We start from the raw sequence: 21,386 nt of genomic DNA on the forward strand, positions 1-21,386 counted from the left end.
AGGTGTAAAGAAGAGAAGCTCTAGGTCTAGAAGATCTACCTAATTACGTTTTATAAAATAATCTACCGGTTTTATAGTATATTCGACCTCTTTAATAGCATAATTTATCGGTTTTAAAGGATAATCTACTAATCCGTTTTATAGCATAATCGGACTCTTATTTAACCTTATTACCCGGTTATATTACCATAATGGAATCCATGGAACTTTTCTTTTACATTGAATTAAAGGTATTTTATTAATTTTCTTAAACAAGACAAGACATGACAAGACCGGAAAGGACAGGAGGAAACAAGGCACCAAGGCACGACAACTAGAAGACACCAATTTTGGGTAAATAGGAACTCATAATAAATAGCGAAGTTTGACCCACTTAAGGTTTGCCGATGACCTCTTTTTATTTACCTCAACACACGGAGAATTGATTGTGGATTATTGTGGATCATAATGCCGAAACTATTAAACCTCGGTCCGACAATATATATGATCGATGCAGGTGTGTTAAAGATCGGTGGAACGATTATGATAGGGAAGAAAAGAATATATAAAATAAATAATACATCACTAAGACGAATTACGAAGGTATCAGATGCCACAATTAAAATAAACTTAGGTGAAGTGGGAATGGGCCACCTTACAAAAATTGGAATAAGAAGTATTTAACTGATGCCCTAAGTACAATAAACGCAAGAGAAATTAGAAGGTGGATAGAACAGATTATGGAAGCAGCAGATGTGACATGGCAGAGTGGTACAGTTCAGACAACAATGGCAGGACTTTAGGACCTTTGCCAAAAAAGAGCACTCAGGTAATAATTAGATGACAAATAAAAATGTAAAGTATCTGAAATAAAAGGCTTTTATTATTATTCATATAATTTTCAGCCATTTATAGCGTTATTAGAATACATATCAATAAAATAGACTTATAAATCGGGAAAATTACGAAATAAATAAAATTTTGTTAATCCAATGGTTGTGTCGGAGTTTCAAATTCATTCATAGAGTAACAAAAATGTTATGATTTTAAGTAAAACACGAAGTTCGATTAAAACATTATTTAATTTTAATAATTATTACTTAGCAACAGATTCAAAATCATACAAAGCTTAATATTCAATTTATTTTAAATATAGATGGCGCTATATTAAAATGAGTAAAAGCATCATATTAAACGCCAGTAAGAGATCTGTTGCTCTTAGTCCCTAATTACAGCTCTATCCTCTCCTTTTTATACGTGATGTTAGAAAAATCTACATTCATTCTTCATTTACTGTTTTTCACTAGGTTTCAAAATGGATGTGACATCTAATTTTACTTCACAATAGCTGAACCTATCACTTTCTCTATCAAGCTCGAGTTCTTAATCTACACCAGTCTTTTAATGACAATATTCCGCGAACTAACACAAAACTAAGGCAATTCACGACAATATTAAAGGCCTCTCAAACATACAAACAACATCGAGTTGCTAATAGTTACGCTCTGCTGAGATTTAAAGACAAAACCTCGGAAAACTAGATTAAACCGCTGGCATTACCTGTAAGACAAATATTTTTTTGCCAAAATGAGTATTGCCAATTTTATTAACACATCTTTGCGATTTAATCGATACGCGGTAGCGATAATTTTTGGATTACACAGTTACTAAATAACACTACTTACTACGAATATTAATAGAAAATTGTAACGCAGATAACATAGTAAACTTAACATTTATTTTGACTTTTCTACTGATATATTAGGTATAAACGTATTGTTGTTAAACATTTTTATTTAAGAGTACCTACGTTTTTGATTTAATCTACGTTTGAAAGCCACACAAAACTAGTAACTTACCGTAGATTAGAATTACGATCAAGTTCTTAACAACAAAATATTTTTTTCTTGAACAAACCCAAGTATGTCCAACGATCTACGTCTCAGTCACTCTAAAACTCTTTCGTCTTTTTCTGTCAAATTGTATGTCGATGAGACGAAACAGATGATAGTTAAAGAGTGCAATGAAACGGATTTATTTTCTATAAGGGTGACTTAACATTACAATTTTCATACCTTAAATAAAAATGTCTGTTAGAATAATCAAGATTCGAAGACAAGGATAAAATTGTAAAAATCAAAAACTTTTTTGGCACTACACTACGGAATAACTTTTTGGCTATGCTCTACTGTCTAGTCGAAGTATGAATTAAGGAGAAACATTTAGTTTACAAGTAGCACTCAAATTTAATTTAAACACGAACGAAGTTACCGTGTTTAATTTAGACGATAATATGTACCCAAGGAAATCTTTTAAAACTAAACTGATTTTCAAAATCTACAGATTAATAGGAATTTCGGATTGTTTATATTTTCCGGAGTATGCAACTCGTTCGTCTCAATTTTATTTGAACTATGACGAAAAATGTTTGTAATAAAAACTTACAAATAAAAATAGAGATGATCCAAATTAAAAAATAGCAACACCGATAAAACACAACTCTAATTTTAGAACAATTTTTTAAATTAAATATTGCTCGAATTAATTTTGACATCATCAAAATTAGCGAACAAAGTAACGAATATTCATAATAAATGTTCATAAAAATATATTTAAAATTCAGCAAAAATATTTTATATAGTAAGCTTCACGGACGGTGATTTATTGAAAATTTAAATCTTATATATTTAAAGATAAATAGACTGATCATAGATTCAAAACGACACATTTAATTGTTATTAATATATTTTTAAATCGAAATTAATAACACGAACTTATAAGTTGTAATCTTAATTTATATTCCTTAATGATTAAGATTACAAATTATAACATCCCTTTTTGCGCTTACTAATGTAAATTGTCAAAGTATTGTGACATGCATCATGTGACGTTATTGTAAAATGTCAACGGTCTAACATTATCACTAACACTTAGACTTTTGTTTGACAATCAGTCTATTTGTCATTTAACATGAATAATAATTAACTAACCGTTGTATTATAATCATAAAAAATTAAAATTCGATTAAATTTTTTAATTATATACCTAAAAATCGGTTTGTTTAATTTTATCTAACTTCATTTGTTCCAGTTGAAGTTGGCGTCGTATGGAACCCAATTGGGTCAAAATATTTATATTCCTACCCTCACTTTTCAAATTTTTCAAAATATTCTTTTGAACTGCGGGTACTTTCCACTTGTCATCTACAAGTTGCATCTCCTCGCTTAATTCGTTTTTCTCACACTTTTCCTCCTTTTCCACTTTGTGTTTTGGCGAATGCCGTAAAACTGGTATGGGCAGAGTATCGAATTCGCTTCTATAACTTTCTTGCCTATATCTATTATCTACCCTATATTTCTCACTTTCAGTCTCTCTGGAACTTTTAATTTTTTCATCTGCCTTTTGCCAGTTTTCATTAAGATCTTTATAATTATAAACTTCTTGACGGTATGGTGTTGCCTCATACCAATTTTCTCTTTCCTTCCAGTTCTCATGTATTTTATTACCGAGATGGAGGCTCTCTTTGGTTGGATTCAGATTTTTTCTTAAGTAATTTTCAAGATCGTAATTCGGTGAAAATATTGCTGTATCTGGTACATTGACGGTGTAAGGCTTTTCGAAATAGCTATTTGTATCTGTGTGACGTTTCATTTGAGATCTTTCTTCGTCTATTTCCTGCTGTAGTGATGCCCTCTGAATTTCATATTCCGCTGAATTTCTCTGCATCTGAGAAGGAATCAAATAAATCTTCATTTAACCACATATTGAAAAATCTCTTATTTTATCTAAAAAATGCGAGATTTGAGTCGATTCAGAGTCTATACTACACTAAGCGAAACTCGCGTACGTCAAGAACGTTACATTTTTGACATACGTGAGTTCATTGACATTGGCTTTGACTCTGAATTGAATTCCTAATCACTTTTAGTAAATACCGTAGTATATATAATAATATTGTGTACTTATTTATTTTTAATTTCATCATTTTATAATTCTTACCTTTTTATTGACATCTCTATGTCTATCAATTTCACTTTCTTGTGCCATTTTTAACGAACGAAGTTGTTGTTCGAGCCGCCTCATTTCGGCTTGTTCCAACATTCTGAAAAAAAAATTGAAATTTTGATTTTTAACTAACTTCAAAAAAGGAGATTATCAGTTTAACCTGTTTTTTAGGCTTTCACGTAACATTTCGTTAAAATATTTGGCCACAAATCTTTGAGAACCTAAAATAATGACTTAACAGACAGAAACAGTCTCAAGTTTCATCAAAATCAGCTCAGTAATTTTTATGATATGTACATTTTTTATGAGACGAAGAATACGAGATGCCACTTAGAATTGAGTGCTACAGTGGACACCTGCATCCAAGCATTGCAAGTGCTTTGCCGACCTTTAAGGTAGTGGAACGTTCTTCTTTTGCAAATCTCTACATCGTATCAATTCAGAAATATTTGGAATGGCAGCTGATTTCATGAAGTCTCTTAAAAAGCCCTCTTTTGTAATCTAATCTGTAAGAAATCTAAAATTTGAGTATCTTAACTTACTTTTCTCTATTTCTCCTCTCTTCTCTTATTCTTTGCTGTTCTTCTATTTGATTACGTAACTCTTGCTGATAGAACTGACGTCGCGCTGCAGCCTCCTGAATATAGTACACAACAAATTACTATCTGTCAGAGATTCTGGGGTCGCTCTCATTTGTTTACTATATCATAAAGAATTAAATTTACATAAATTAATAAGAATTCATAAATCTTAAATAATAAGTTAATATTGTTAAACCAAATTAAAAAAAGTTTAGTAATAACTAAAGAAGAATGCTTAAGTTTATTTTCTTTACATTTAGAGTAAATATTTTTGTATGGCCAATTTAATAGATTACATCTCATATACATCAGTTATAGCTCCATAGTGAGATGACTAGCTTCAAACATCAATTAATGCAAATGAATTGGTCCAGAGTTCCAAGATATGTGAATCGAATTCAGTTATAGTGTACATAAAATACTTATAGATATTTCTATCGTAGGTTTAAGGTACGATAATAGACCACATTGCATTCGAATCTTAAGGTAACATTAGGCATGTTAGTTCCTTTAGTTTAAAAAGAAAACAGTTTCACTGACGCAACATTAAAATGTTCCGTTCTCTTTAGAAGAGAAATTGTTTAGAGTGGTAGAGAAAGTAAATCATAAAATTATGTTCTTAAGTACAATAAATGTGTTATCGGAATGTAGAAGTTAAAACATTGTCAAAAAAAAAACGTACACAATAAAAATGAGAAGTAAAGTAATATTCCCTGTGTCACAGGCTAATCTCTTCCATTTGACATGAAAATATATAAGGTAATAATATGGGTACTGTTGCACAACAAGTATAGGTTTGAGCATAAGACGTGTTGCAAAGAATGTCAAAATAGTACATAGAGATATCTTTTGATAATTATCGGACTTGACATTGACAGTTAGTTTAAAACTGTCAATGTCAAGTGCTTTTTAGTCTTTATTTAATAGTTAGTTGTTACCACGCAACGTGTTTTACTTATAACAGGTTTAGATCGACATCGATCGATCGAATCGACAGTGAACATTTATTTAGTTTTTATGAAACTGGTTAAAGACGAAAAGGTTTCTGAAACAGGCGTTGCGCGAATATGGTTTACCATGATAGTTCAATTCCAACTTCTAAAAAATTAATAATTAATTATATCCGCCATTACTTAGGAAGGTCACTGGGGTTGGTCACGAAACGTTTTACTATTGGATACAGAAACGTTACGGCGCGTTTCATGGGAGGGAGTCAAGAATCTTCAAAAATTGCGTGAACGCTCCCTTAATGGTAAGGTAACATTGTTAAATTTTGATGACATATCAAATTGGTCCTACGCTGTCTGTTTTTTTTAATTAATTAATACAACATTTCTATGAGAATTTATATTTGTACTTTTACCTTTTCAGCTTGCAAGTTCCTCAATGATATAACATCGGCATCCAATATAGACGGCCTGTATGTCTGTTTGTCTGTGTTGGACGACGTCCGAGCTGCAATCACATTTTTATTATATATGCGAATATAGGTTAAATGCTTTTAAATGACATACGTAACACAATTATTTGAATTTATACGGTCACAGGTTAACCCCTCGTTCAAAAAGTTAAGTTAATTTAAAATTTGTAACTTGAGTTACCTCAGTTAATTTAGAGCGATTACATCAAATATATTTTGTTTAAATTATTTATTCTTATTTATTGCTATGTAATACAATAAAGTTACAAATAGTTATAAGGACGGTCTTTCTTATGTATTGGTTTTGTTTTTAAAGAACAGGGGGTAAACGGGCAGGAGGCTCATCTGATGTTAAGTGATACCGCCGCCCATGGACACTCTCAATGCCAGAGGGCTCGCGCGTGCGTTGGCGGCTTAAGTTGGATATAATTTAATCCTTATTAAACAAACCATCAAAATCGCCATAACTCCTTCTTCTCCGGCCTCTATCTTCATAGTTACTCGACCAATGCCAAGTGGCCGGTTTGACACCTACTGTGCGAGGGGACAACTCTCGTTCCGCTTCTGTTAGCAGTTGTTTTGAGGGTAGCTGAAAAATATTTAATGTTCAGGTATAATAACAAATTTTAGATCAGTATTAGGCGGACAAATGCGCGCTTCTCTACATTTACATCATGCGTTTTAACCCCGGCTGTTTAAAACCGGTTACAATAAAAAAATAGTAGGGCTACAACCTCTGGCCCTCAAATTTCTATGTGTTCCGTGATGATTTATTTTTGTTAATAACCAAGTAGGTGAACTGAACTACTTATGTACTTAATACTCGCTGTCGACTTTTTGGGTCTAAGAGATACCGGCATCCGTTGGCGCAAGGTCAACACAGCTCTTACACGATAATAACAATAAAATATAATCTATGGTGGATCTTCGAACTAAGGACCATATTACAGACTTAGACTTTAATTATTCCTGATATATATCCAGAACAGAATGGAATTAAACGCAGAACCCACAAATATTATTTTCTTCTTATTTATTTAACGTTTTGTTGATGTGGAATACTTCCAGCGATCAAGATAATGCTGATGAAACTTTGAATTATTACGGCTCGTACGGTATTCAAGCGAGACAGGAGGGAGCTACCCAAATCATTCTTCAGAACACTCTCCATAGTACACATATATAATATATACAGATAGTACATGTTGTGTTACTCTTAGCCCTTGTAAGCTACAAGACCGCCCGTTGCACTCAACATACTATTTATTTATTAAACTTAACCGAATAAATAATGATATATCTACAGTATGTTACAAGCGATTTTTTCTAAAATATAAAACACTTTGGTAAAGATAAATGTTACAAAAATATATATATTAAAATATATAGTATATATAGTATGTATATATATATATATATATATACAATAAAATAAAATACGAGCATAACAGCGGATTAGATATGAGATAGGCACATAACAATGACATAGACATAACATTTATTACTAACAAAACACACACACAGAAACACATAAAAATAAGATGAAGAATGAAAGATAACAATTTTTTTAAAGAAAAGGGTTTAATTGTTTAATGCGTGTGTGTTGTGGTTGTAATTGGCACTGGCTCAGCATTATGCTGAGGAGCAGTTGTTCCACAGCGCTTGCAATGCTTTCTTTAAAATCATCAGCCCACTACCGAATATATCCAGCTGATAAGTACTATTTAATCCGTTATAATCGCGAATAATTCGAATGAGCAGAGCCTGAACGCCTTACATATATTATGCTTATTATTTTTGTAAGCAAAGTGCAATAAAATAATATATGTATATAATAATCTTAAAACAATTGACGGTCGATTAGTCCAAACACCAGTAATATATTCGGGTTCCACGTTATCATAAGAAGATTTAAAAGGGAGTTTATTTTAGTAAATTGATGTCTTTAACGGCAAAGATGTATTAGGGTAAAATAATATAATTCATACCGATATTCCTGTTCTTGTGGGATATAAATCATCGTCGTCCGTCTGCACGGCAACGGACAGCGGCGTATGTCTTTCTACTTGAACTGCTGTATCCACTTTACTGAAATATTCATATTTTTCGTTAAGGCAAGATACAAAATAGATTTTATCAACGTCTTGTCTTAATGTTCGGGGGTCAGAAGGGGTCTTGAATTTAATACGATAGCAAGTCTAGTATATATTATATAGATTCATAGGTTTTATATAAAACAAAATTATATGTATCCGCCACAACTGGCACTACTGAGTGATCTGCCAGAACTACTGACTACAAACAAACTTCGTTAGTACTTTCCACTAGTAGTCTCAACTCTTTTGTTTATTATTTTATTACCTTACAAATATAGATATATTATTAGAGTCCATCACTCTATTACATATGCAAAAAGGCAAGAACAGGGCTTCAAGAGCAACAAAAAAGGGGCTCCACGTCAAAATTAAAATTATGCACTTTCAACGTAAGATCCCTACGAAAAATGACAGAAAAAAGAGAGAAATGGAAAAATATGGAGGAGGCTTTTACCCGAAAAGGGGCCACTAGACCACTAAATATAAAAAATCTAGTCTAGTTAACTAACTAACTAACTAACTACAACTCCATACAAATATAACCAATATTTGTATGGAGTTCATGAATAAAGCTCTAGTAATAATAATAGGAATATTATATTAAACTGTACTTTTAAAGGGTTCTTAATAAAATAGAATTCAAGTACTTGTAGCAAGTATAATTAATAGGTTGATAGAGACCGAGTCAACTGGTCAACGCTAAAGCAACAGAGCTACCTACCAATTCAAGTAAAAGGATTCTTCTATTATTTGTCTTGTTGTTTTTTATAAGCCATATTTTAGCATTTTTCCCAATTTAAAAAAGTTTTCAATTTGACTTGTATCTTATTAATTTAGTAAGTGTAAATTTGTTGTTGTAAATGAACTACTCGAAAAAATAAACATTTCAAAACAATTGAATAAAAACAGTGTAGGTACACTAAGCCGATTTTTTGTGTTTTTAATGTTAAATGTTTAAATATTCATTTGTTTTTTTTAATTATATGCAAATCTAAATGAATGCAGTTCATCTGGCAGTGTAATTTAATTGATTTAATTTGTATTTTAAGTACATTAATTCGTATTATTTTACAGTATTTACTTGATAGAATACTTTATTAATTGATAATATACATAGCTGCCACATTACCTATTATACACATTATTAGCACCAGAAACGTTGCTGCAAGTGAAGCTGGCTCGTCGTCTTTCTGGACTATATCTGTCTCTCTCCAACTCCAGCCGTTCGCGCTCTCTTTCTCTTTCCTCCGCCAGTCTTTCTTTTTCTTCTCTCTCCTTTTTCTCACGTTCTGCCTTTTCTCGCTCTTCTTGTTTTATTTTCGCTTGCTAAGTCGACATGGAATTAAAGTAAGAATTAAGTTATACGCCTTTATTCATAAACGTATTATAACTAACGCATGTCTAAAGTTTTGTTTCAAATATCTACCGTTACATTCATATTTTTTGTTATTACAGGGTGATTTTGAGATACCTAATGGAAAATCAGTAGCTCAACAACTTTTTAGGCCTGTGCCTCATATTTCTGTATCTGTCATACACTGAGGTCGTCTTTTTGAGCCTGGGGTATGCCGAATTTCTCACGACGTTTTCCAGCGCCGTACGAGCGAGTGATAATTGCTCACAAAGTTAATTGGTCCATAGCCGGAATCTACGATCTACGAGATGAGTCACTCGCTAAAATCACTAGACCAACACTGTCCATCTTTCTCTATCACATCTAATATATATTCAAAATTTTAAATAAAAAAAATCTGTGGCGCACATGCTTTTTAGGTCTGGCCCTCAGATTTCTGTATCTGTTTCATCATAATATAATAAGCACGTAGGTAATCAGCCTCCTGTGCCTGACGCACTGACTTTTTGGATTTAAAGCAAGCCGGTTTCCTCACGATGGTTTCCTTCACTGTTCGAGCGAATGTTTAATGCGCACATAGAAAGAAAGTCTAGGTTACAGCCGAGGATCGAACCTACGACCTCAGGGAACCGCACGCTGAAGCAACTAGGCCAACACTGCTGGGTTAATTTAAATGCTCTATAAATGTCGCAGCCGACTAGTTTAATTAGCCGTTCAATTAACAGCCTAGCCTTTTAACTAAACGGTGCCGTTTAACTAACGGCCTGAAAGATATTCAGCCGTAGCGTTTGTTACAACATTTAATAGACTGGCTGGCTAACCCTTGGGCCATTCGTACGACAGAGTCATTATATGGCAGAAATAAAAAAGGTAAAACATATGACATAAAATATATTTCTTTTGAAATTAAATTGCTTAAGTCAAATTCACATTATTATTTTCACTACACTCTTCCATTGTTCTTGTTGTTTTTCATGAAACTTTGAAACACCATCAAAGTTTTTTTTTCTTGTTTATGGCTTTTATTTATGCCAACTGGGCACAAGTTACTTCGTCAGTGTCGTGTAGATGGAGAAGACACGAAGGAGATTGATCGGTAAAAATAATAATTAAGTTAATTTTGAATATGCACAGCCATCAAAGTTGTGGTTTGCCGACGCCATATTGACAGTTAAAAGAGTTTCGTTTCGAGTTTGAGAGTGGCAGAAAGTGGAATTAACAGTCAACAGGCTAGGCAAGTAATGAAACGTCATCGATCCAAGTCATTTGCCTAGCTGTTTGGTGAACTTGATAAACATCTTTCAGGCCGCTAGTTAAACGGCGTCGTTTAGTTAAAGGGCTAGGCAGTTAATTGAACGGCTGATTAAGCTAGTTGGCTGTGACATAAATATAAATACACAAAACCCGATATTTTAAGTGCTCATTATGTAAAGTCCAAAAGTACCTCATCAAGATACTCCTTATACTGCCTCTGTCGTATCTTGCGCAGCGTATTCCTTCGTCGCTCATACTCCCCCAAACCAAGAAGAACATCGCCGGTTGACCGCTCTCCTCGTATCAGCGGGTTGTTGGGCGAATACTCACCTGCCTTTAACATAACTGGAAGACCGAGGTAGCGCTGGAATTATAAAAATAATAAGATTAAGATACTTTCTCATCTAGTTTATTTTAGTAATCTTTGGTTAACATAGCTTTTACACATTGAAAGAAAAAAATTTTTACCGGATTAAAGCTATTTGTTTATTATTTATCATTTATGATTACAGATAGCTTTAATCCGGTTAAAAATTGTTTTCTTTCAATAGTTTGTTTTATTTTAAAACTGCACTTTAAAGACATCTTAGTCTGACACGAGTAAAACAAATATTAACGCATGACGCCATGTATGGAGGTTTGAGTGGTTTTTGCTTTTATGCTTGTTAAAAACAAATAAAAAATAACCTGGTGAGAACGAAAGACGAAACACTCGTTCCGACAATCATAAGGATTGGTTATAATCCCCACTCCGCGACATGAAACATCAGTTACATCTTTTCATCCCACGGAATTGCTGAACAGGGGCTTCAGATAAAGGGCTTTTCAAGGCGTATGAAAATGGTCACGTGACAACGCGTGAGTTAAGGTCATTCCGATACAGGTCGCCGATTTTTACTACAAAAAGTTGTAACTTTTCTTTCCGTACTTGAATAAGTAAAATAGACTGTATTTAAATAAAGAAACAAAAGAATTCCTAGCCGCAATATTATTATTGCAATCATGAAATCCTATTTGATCCTGATTTTACGTGGCGCATCGCGCGTAACATGCAATGTTCTGCTTTATAATTGTGGCGTGTTAGTTCCACATTCAAGTAGTCCCGACGATATCAGGGTGTGACCATATTGACGTTTTAATCATTATGCCATATTACGGTTTTAGACATAAACATAACATTTAATACTAACAAAACATATGTTTTATCACATATTTGTTAGGGCGTAAAATCTTTATGAACGATTTTTTCTATTTCTCGAAACAATTTTTTCCAAAGAAACCTATAAAAGAATGATCACTAAAGTAAATATGTGCATGACGAACTTTGACTTCCATATGCGAAAATCCAATAGGTTTCACGTACAGAAGCCAGATTTAGCGCTAAGATTCATTTCTGAATCTTACCCTAAGACCAGCCAATGTATTACACAGAAAAACACACTAAATACTAAAAGACATCTTAAATGAAGTCAAATAAAAATCAGTTAACCTTAATGAGCACTTCACGTCAAACATAAAAATATAATGTATTAAATTTACATTCACGGCCAGTTCTCAAATTAAGGGCGTAGAACGGGCGAGAGGAACTGGTAATAAACTCTCCGGCACTCCTATAAATAGCCAAGCTTTTGACTAAGCACTGTTAGAATGGTATAACGAATCATATAACAAGACGATTTTCAGGTCGTGAAATACTGAAATACGGCCTAAAATTCTTTGTACAACTTAATTAAGCCGGAACAGATTGCATTAATATTCAGTGTCGCATTAACACGCTCCAATGATTTAATTCATTTGCAACAAACGCATTACGGATAATTGGAGAGATCCACTAACTAGCGGAAACGGATGCCAAAAGAAATTGGAAATTAATATTATATGGAAATTAAAGCCGAGCCTGTACTTTCTACGCTCGACGGATTTATAATAGGCAAAACTAACACGTAAATATCATATGAAATAGATTGCTAAATGATTCTATCTCTATGGTTGATAAAAAATATTAAACCCTTTAAACGGTTTCTCTATTTTTTTAAACATAGATAAAGCAACAGTATTATTTGTATATAAATAAAAAAAATCATTAACTTTTATCTTTTTAACACTACTAAAAGACGCAGTTGAAAGTAAATACTTAGTATGTAAAATGTGAAAGCTTAATGATTTGTAATTAACGAATTGTGGATAGGTTAGGTACAGAGGTTTTGTTTTTTTTTGTAATTGTTTGGACAAATCCATGAATTGTTTTGAACATGTTTTCATGGTACTTAAAATTGCCCGGTCACGCCATATGTATATTAAAGGGTCAGTGCTCTGTGATTACACATATGTGTCCTATGTCTTTTACAAATGTTTTGTATATATATAATACATATATGTGTATACAAAGTCTCATAGAATAAAGACCAGTTTTAGGTAAACACATATAGTGCGCAATTAAGAGCGAGCTATAACCTTATCTATATTGTGATGCTTGACTCTTATTAAAGACATAAGTCAACTCTAATTTCTGTCTAATTTCGTTTTCTTCAATCATGGCGAGTATTATGGAGACCAATTTGAATGGCTGCACATTAGTTTGGCCGAGATAGTAATAACTATCTAATAGCTAATGCGTATTTTATTGTATTGTAGTGGCATTTAAATAAGAATCAATTAGCGTTTACTTAATTTTTGTTCCGCAAAACAATGTAACATCTCACTCGAACTTCGAGCATACGTTTGTTTCTCCTGTTCAGTCGCCCTCGCACCATTGACATGAAACACTACGCTTCTTAGCGCCAACCCTCATTATTAAATTAAAAAAAAGATTGAATAAAATTTCAAATTTAACCGCGAATTACATGTAAACTCAACAGATGCTACTTTATGAATTTACTGTAAATGAAAAATATATGATTTATTTTGCGTGATACCTGTATAATTTAACTAGGTGTCAGTAAATAAATGAAACAAATCAACTAATACTAACAATGGTTAAAAATAATAGACGAAAAAAACTCGTTCTTATAATTTTTGTTAACATATACAACACAGCCAGAGCCATCACTATCGAAATAATTTTTAGAATCGGTTTAGTATTTATAGAGATTACAAACCAACTAAGAAATATATAAGTGTTAAGTTTTTATGATATTAACGAGTATAGATAATTTTCGGCTCTGACAATTACAAATAAATATAATTTGGGCCAGGTGAGTAGGGTTGCATACGCGGTGCTTCCTTTGGTATGGAGCTACTCTGTCCGAGTGGTTAATCACACTCGTTATGTAAGCCACATAGCAATCTTTTATCTAACTGTATTGCATATATTACGCATTCGTTACTAAATTCAACGCCCTTTGGTTCTGTCCTATAATTGCGCGATCGCGATTGCATTTGTCACTAAAGTGGGTGAAATCATAAATTTTGCTAGGCTACGACGCGCTCTTAACGCGCATTTTCTTGTGTTGCCATGCCATGAGGAGCAAGGTGTTATAGTTGCAGCTCCAAATATGTCGTAAACTGCAATTAAAAAGGATAGGAGAGTTTTTTTTGTCAGTGAGATTTTATCAGTTCGTTCTCACTTGATTAGAGATTTAGCTGTAAATATAAAACAATTTGGCGTTCATATCTGTGGAAAAGTTACGTTTTAATAAATATATTATGACTTTGTTTGTACTTATGAAAGAAAGGAGAAATATAACAAAACCGGCATGTTTTAGATCCATAAATTAACGACGTGTATGAGAAAAAAGTCAACCACTAAACAAGAGAAGTTAAACAAAATATCTTCCACCCTATCAGGTTATTGACATAATACAAATAGGCGCCAACAAATAAAATTGTTAAAAATATCGAATTAAATGACGTAATTAAACTGTGAAGGTTACACTATCGAAGGCTGGCACCACTGTTCGCCCTTGACTATTTTCCGGCATGACGTGATCACAGAGCAGCTTACATAAGTTTACTTAAGGAGATTAAAAAATTCGATCATTATTTAAGTCTTTTATAGTTACGAATATTGTAGCATTTACCTCAGTGGAAACGCAAGACATATAAGTCAAGGGTTATATTATCTATGAAACGGTAATAGTTTCGGTATTATTGGCACAGAGTGTTAAAGCTCAATGCTTGGTCAATTAATCAAAACGTATAAATGTCTGCTCTATTACTTTAGATGTTACTTAGGTTTTGGGGTAACTAAAGGCTGACAAGTTTCTGAATCTCACCCTCAGAGTCAAGACTTAGTGCGAACTATGATTCCAGTAAATATCTAAAATGTTTTTGCGCAGAGGGTAGTACATTGATTTGACGAGAATTAGTAGCTAGTTCTGACCCAGAAACAATTAAATGTAATGGATAAATGTAAAATAATTTGTATTGACCTGCAAATTATTTATAAATTCAAAATTTCGATATCAAGATGAAAGATGTTGCTTTACACTTATGAGACTGAAAGATTTGAGCTTCATAATTAGAAAAAGTTAATCTAAATCCTAAGAATATTGAAAAAACCTTAACTTATTTCATATAAACGCTTTTGGGTCATTTTAACAATGGGTGTGGACATTTTAGGGTGTTTCCTAGGGTGTGACAGGGTTAAAAGGTGCGGTTATGTTTAGTTATCGGGCGCGAAAAACTCTTATGTATCAATCAAATCATGTGTTGTCAAAACGAATGAAATTGTTAAAAAGATATTCAAGATTTTTAAAGTTACGATAAAATAAAATAATCACTAGTAGTAAAATCAATCAAAACCAGTTTCATACAATCTATATTGGAATCTAAATTACATAACTTTAGTACTATCAGAAATTCACTGAAATTGCTGCAGAGCTTATATTTTATTTATCTCGCTGCAGGCATATCCACTCTTAATACGTAATTCAAACTTCGAAATTGAAATTCGAATTTCGAATTCAGATTAATGGCAATGAATTTCTCGACTGAGCGAACACACGCGGCCACTAACGTATAATTATATCCTATGTTCTTAATAATTTCTACTTCACTCTAGCATATTATAATTTCTTCTAAGTCTAATAAGAATTATTAGGTAACGTTCAATTTAACGATCACACATCAGATTCGATCCAGCAAGTGTGGTGTAACTTTTACTTTGAAGCTTAAAGTTATATGATTAATGTTGTTAAGTTTAGTTTAAGCATATAAACAAGTTTACAAATATTACATTGTTCCGGGTGAATCCTTCATTAATTCTAAAACTACAAAAATGCATTAAAATACTTATACGTAACTTACTACAAAATACTTATAATGTAAAAACTATTACGTTTTTATATGGAAATTGCTAAAAATATTTTTGTAAGTTCCTCGTATATTGAAGGAATAATGGCTCTTTTATATTTTATCCTAAGCACGCAAATTATATTGCTGCAGACAACTCTCTTAATATGAAAACCCTTACCTCCGATCTATGCATGATTTTTTAATAAAATTCACCAATTCTATTATAACATTACACTAAAAAACTAATTCACACAATGGGTACACTCATGTAGAAATTACAACAATAGCACCATAACCATCGGCGCTTCCTTTGAAACTGTACGCTTCGGTGCGAAAGTGCTATGCAGTAAACGTTTTCACACTACGAGTTATTGCAATGAATATTCAATTATTGGCAATATAGATGTTACCGAGTTTATAAATAATTCTTTTATTATCACAATAAAACCGTAAATGGGTTAGAAAGTACTAGATTCGAAAGAAAGTAATACATTACTAGATATATTGTATTATGTTTATCGTACTTTCCGATTTCCGTTTTTTTTCCAATTCCTCAAAAATTGTATATATATTGGAGTGTTCGGCAGGCTTATCGAAATTAGTTAACAGTGCAATTCATACGTGAAAATCAAACTACCCACAATATCGCTTGATCGTGATTGGTCCTTTGGGGCTGTCGAGTAGTGTATGACTTATATGTACATATTTCCCGTATTATGTGAAACTCTTTACCACCCAATTCGTAATAAGTTGTATTTAGTTCAAGATAAACATTTTTTTTATCTTGTTGGAATATACGTTTAACAAAATAGTTCTGGTATCGAATTAATTCCTAAATTCAACAGAGTTAAATTTAAATTCAATCTATGTAAAGGTTAAGACTTAAAGGAATGTTCGTGCCAAGAACACTCATTCCATTCCAAGCCATTCAGCAAAACAATGCCCGGTGCCATATTTTGTGCATGCTTGCATCACTTAATGGTTTCGCTGTTCGCATTGAGTTTTAAACTCACTTGGTATTATAAGTTACGTAGATTACTCTCACAATAGCAGCTTGGAACCTCTTGTATACTGCCAATGAGGTAGATGCATTTTATAACTATTACATTGAGTATGTTTCTTAAAGCATGTAGATCAGCCTTCTACGCCTGACATGCGTCATCAATTACCCTGAAACTTCTCTAGAATATGTTACCTATAATATTGAGAATCGTCCCCAATTCTAATATGTACTATTAATATGAAGGCAACGAGTTTGTAACGAGGCCCTGCTCCTAAACTTGCCATGCCACATATATTATTTTTTATAGCAGAAAAGAAGAAAAGCCTTCTCTTCTTCTAGCTAATAGAAGCTAATAAAAACTGGCGAGTTGTCCTCCAATATTGTAAGTATATAATAGATTAACGGTAAGAGGGGGATAGCGAAAGGTCCGAGCTTGGACCGACAAATATTGGAATGGTACAATAAATAGGTAGCACTCAATTATTAACAGTTTTTTCTAGGCCTCGTTAAAATTGTTCCACAGTATCCGATCTACTCCTGAAACTACTTGCCGAACTTTGTTATTAGATAGGCCATTTTGCGTAGGTCATAACATTTACATTAAAAATATTTAAAAAGCAGTCTTTAATGTATCAACAACGTTGTTTTGTATAAAAATACAATACTTTTTTAAACATCGACACAAAAAACTTTGAAGTGCGTAATTGTGTATCTAGCTTCGTAATAATAAGTAACCTAAACTAGTTTTTTTAATATATTTTATTATCGAGGCTGTCTAGATATATTTATCTTTAAACGGTCAAACTATAAACAGCGAAGATATTTTTTGGGGTTAAAATATAAAAATTCGTTTAAGTGAAAAAAAGGTCTCAGTATCCTATTACATTTCCGTTTAATGTTAGTATTTGATTATATATAATGAACATCACAGCTCGTGTCCTTGGTCAAACAAAGCATTGTATTCTTATGCTATTAGCGGTAATATCTACATCTGCAGGCACTAGACAATATTAATTACATGATTTGAAACGATGTTATGAAAAGGAATTTTCATATATAAACCTTCTCGTCTTAGTAACTTGTAAACAGCAATAGTAAGAACTCAATAGATAAATACGACATCGACAAAAAAAATTGTATTATTAATTTAAATTTATTCAGAATAGTATAGTATTTCCGTTTCTACGTATTTCAGTTCTCTAGTTTTTATCATTTAGTTTACATTTAAGGGTCAATTTTATTTGGCAAATTAAATAAATATAAGATTACAATTTGAAACACACTAATCAGTAGATTTCGCTGCCGCTCATCGAATTTGTATTAAGACAATCTTAGGGTAATGCAATCTACTTTAAATATTAGATTCAGAAATGACGCTAACACTAACACGATTTACGTCAAAAATGCATTAGATTATTACATTTTTTTATAGAACAGAGGGCGAACGGGCAGAAGGCTCACCAGATGTTAAGTGATAAGGCTCGCGAGTGCGTTGCCGGTCTTTGAAGAATTGGTGTTTTGGTGCTGCGGAAAAGTACCATAAGTATGTTGAACACAGTACAAAACCTCCTATTAAATCACAGTTTTATAATAATAGCTAAAACCATTTTAAACAGTTAACTCGAATATAGTAGGTAAATAATGATGGTTATACATAGATAATAAAATTGAAACGGGTCTACATACGAATCTTAGACATTAAAAATGGTCTTAGTCTAATAAACAAATTTGAGTCACAAGATAAGAGAAGGTATTACGTAAAAAAAATGGAATAGTAAACTTTTTGGAAAAAGAAAATTATATGATATGACAAGTCATTAAATTGTTAGTTTTCATGAACATAAGTTTTTAATTCCGGAATAACGGTTAAATCTCGATTACAAATTCGATGAACGTAATATGACACATTTTTATACAGTTTTTTTTTCATTATAAGGTAAACAATTTAACAACAAGCCTAACAGCTTTAGCGTGCAACTCTCATCCCTGAGGTCGCAGGTTCGATTCCCGGCTGGACTTTGTGTCTTAGTGCGCGTTTAACACTCGCTAGAACGGTGAAGGAAAACATCGTGAGAAAACACGCATGCTTTAGACCCAAAGTCGACGGTGAGTCAAGCACAGGTTGATCACCAACTTGCCTGCACCTACCTACTATTACAAATGATAACAGAACAGAAATCTGAGAACCAGAGATAAAAACGTTGTACCGCCACTGTTGTTTAGGTCAATAATAGGTTTCATCTCTTTGAACTAAAAAAGTTTAAAATAAAATTGACTTTTATTTATTAACTCTAAAACGATTCCATCTTACGTTACATAGGAATTGAGATTGGTAACAAAATATACACATGCTTTTTCAAGTGGCGTAGGCGCAGATTTATCTCAGTTTAGTTGATATGGCATTGCCATTAATGAATTCATCCTTATTCGACCTCAAGTCTTCTCTAGGTTTAGTTTAATCATCGACGCTAATTTAATGAAGAGAATATATTTAATTTTTGTATATTTGAATAATCTCAAATAACTCGATGAAATCTAGTTATATATAGAATGTTTATTTCTATTTTAAATGTCTATAAGATATCCATCTTTTTCATGATAAATTCTTTAACCAGGAAAAATAATGCAAAGAAACAAATAAAATTTTATAGAATCCAGTCAAACAATTTAGCTTACCCGTATGTATCGCTCTAAGTCAGGTGAAATATCTTTTTCTTCACTTTCGTCTTCAGTTGTTTCATTGTTCTCTGACAGAGCTCTCCTTCTGCAAAACTTCACAGTATGTGGTGATTTTATGTTCTCTTTGTTTTCCTCATTCTGTAAAAATTATTGAGTATAACAAACATAGTGAAATAGTTGAAGGATTTTTCATAAATACATTTCTCTGAACATGAGTAGAATCAGCTAAGTCAATATATTTAGTTCTACAATATGCTAAATGTAAATAACCATCACTAAAGTAATATTAAAATAAAAGTATATATCATTAAAAGCTTTGACCCACTCTACAATACTGAATAACAGAAATTCTCATAAAGTTTCATCATTACGAATGTCATAATGTGTAATCAATAAATAACAAGGTAAGGGGCTATATGAAAGGTTAGTGGTATCTAGGTCTATAAGCAATAAAATATTAATAGTCCCATATTTAAAATCATTATATGGCCTACATTACAAATTTGATAAACGGTTGAGATTTTAAAGCTAGTTAAAATTTTGAATGTCTAAATATATATTCATTTGTTTTTAAAAGGATGATTTATTAAATAAAGACAGCTTTTAATAGTTGAAAGTCTAGATTGTTATAAAAGAAGCATATCAATATTAACAATCAAAATTCCACTTGTGAGAAACATTTATAACATACAATTATCAAAAACTGAATAAGAAAAATGTAAGATTTTATAATAACATGTGATGGTAAGAAAATTATTTTCATGCCTAAATGAAAATTATGTACTTTAAAAAAATATTTTAATCTCAGGCAATTAAAATAATCAGATTGTTTTAAGAAAACATTATTATCCACTGATGCCATTTAGGCACTCAAATATACACATTACACAGATATTTTCTCAAACTAAAAATTACCCTTTAGAGCTGCATCAAGTAGATGTTGCAGATTTTTTTGGGAGCAAGACAGGCTTTCAGCCCTGAAAGACTATTGCAGTTCACTGAGCTATGTTATATTTTACAAGTCTAGGTTTTTCAGAGAGCGAAACGTCTGCGCTGTAGATCAATACACCGGTTATGCCGCGCCGTCTATAAGCAATAAGCATCAAATTGCCATGCCACAGTACGCATATTTTATATACTCGATCTTTATAAAGATCCCAAGTATAAACCTTTAAAATTAGTATAAATCCATAAATTGTCTTGTGTTAACTATCTAGGCTAGCTAGGCAATACATAAATACGAATAATACTTTAAGAGATGCGTAATATATGTAACGATTATAAGAATTTCTTATTAATTGACAAAATTTTAAGTTTATTAGAAAGTGCATGAATGTTTAATTTAATGCTGATATATACCTTGCTGTTTAAGAGATCGTTTTCCTGCGATAACCCTAAGATAGCTTTTTCGTTTTCTAATTCCCGCCGTTTCTCTTCAATTAATTTATCTATATCATCTGATAACATTGTTTAATTCAGCGCACAAAGCACTGTTGTTTCAATTGCAACTATAAATGAAGTCGTTGAAAAACAATTTGAGTTCAGTAGTTATGATTTATTTAAAAGACACGAGTTACTACTTTTAATTGTAAACATTGTAATGACAAATGCCTAACGAATGTATACAGAAGAAAACGGTTACGGTTATTTTAAATTATCAGATGTTAAATAACCCTGCGTCACTCCGCACTCGTCAGTATGCTGCCACTTACTTTCAAGTGTCGGAGTGTGGCAAATTGTAACTGCAATGTTCGTGATTAATCATTATTTATTTAATTTA

General features: G+C 32.2%; 1 protein-coding gene across 2 annotated transcripts; it reads right to left on the bottom strand.

The window, feature by feature from the left end:
• Positions 1-1,787: 1,787 nt before the first annotated feature.
• On the bottom strand, positions 1,788-21,214 carry LOC123711228 (trichohyalin-like). 2 transcript variants are annotated; one of them, XM_045663715.1, is made up of 10 exons: positions 20,966-21,214; positions 19,604-19,744; positions 10,880-11,053; positions 9,211-9,407; positions 7,974-8,073; positions 6,436-6,574; positions 5,929-6,020; positions 4,527-4,621; positions 3,979-4,081; positions 1,788-3,705 (listed from the first exon to the last, which is right to left on the bottom strand). In XM_045663715.1, exons 1-10 carry the CDS (start codon positions 21,071-21,073, stop codon positions 3,025-3,027), a joined length of 1,830 nt encoding a protein of 609 aa, XP_045519671.1. In that variant the 5' UTR covers positions 21,074-21,214; the 3' UTR covers positions 1,788-3,024. The 2 variants fall into 2 exon arrangements, with proteins under 2 accessions (XP_045519671.1, XP_045519672.1); XM_045663716.1 differs by lacking the exon at positions 20,966-21,214 and adding an exon at positions 20,522-20,664.
• Positions 21,215-21,386: the final 172 nt, after the last annotated feature.

The sequence above is a fragment of the Pieris brassicae genome, chromosome 6 (genome assembly GCF_905147105.1).
Source record: "Pieris brassicae chromosome 6, ilPieBrab1.1, whole genome shotgun sequence".
Taxonomy (NCBI): domain Eukaryota; kingdom Metazoa; phylum Arthropoda; class Insecta; order Lepidoptera; family Pieridae; genus Pieris; species Pieris brassicae.

Bases quoted from the DNA above. Each gene is read 5' to 3' on its own strand.
- LOC123711228 (XM_045663715.1), bottom strand. From the start codon at position 21,073: ATGTTATCAGATGATATAGATAAATTAATTGAAGAGAAACGGCGGGAA. The intron at 19,745-20,965 runs GTATATATCAGC...TAATTTTTACAG, and splicing joins ACGATCTCTTAAACAGCAAG to AATGAGGAAAACAAAGAGAA. The intron at 6,021-6,435 runs GTTTGTTTAATA...ATGTGATTGCAG, and splicing joins GAGTTATGGCGATTTTGATG to CTCGGACGTCGTCCAACACA.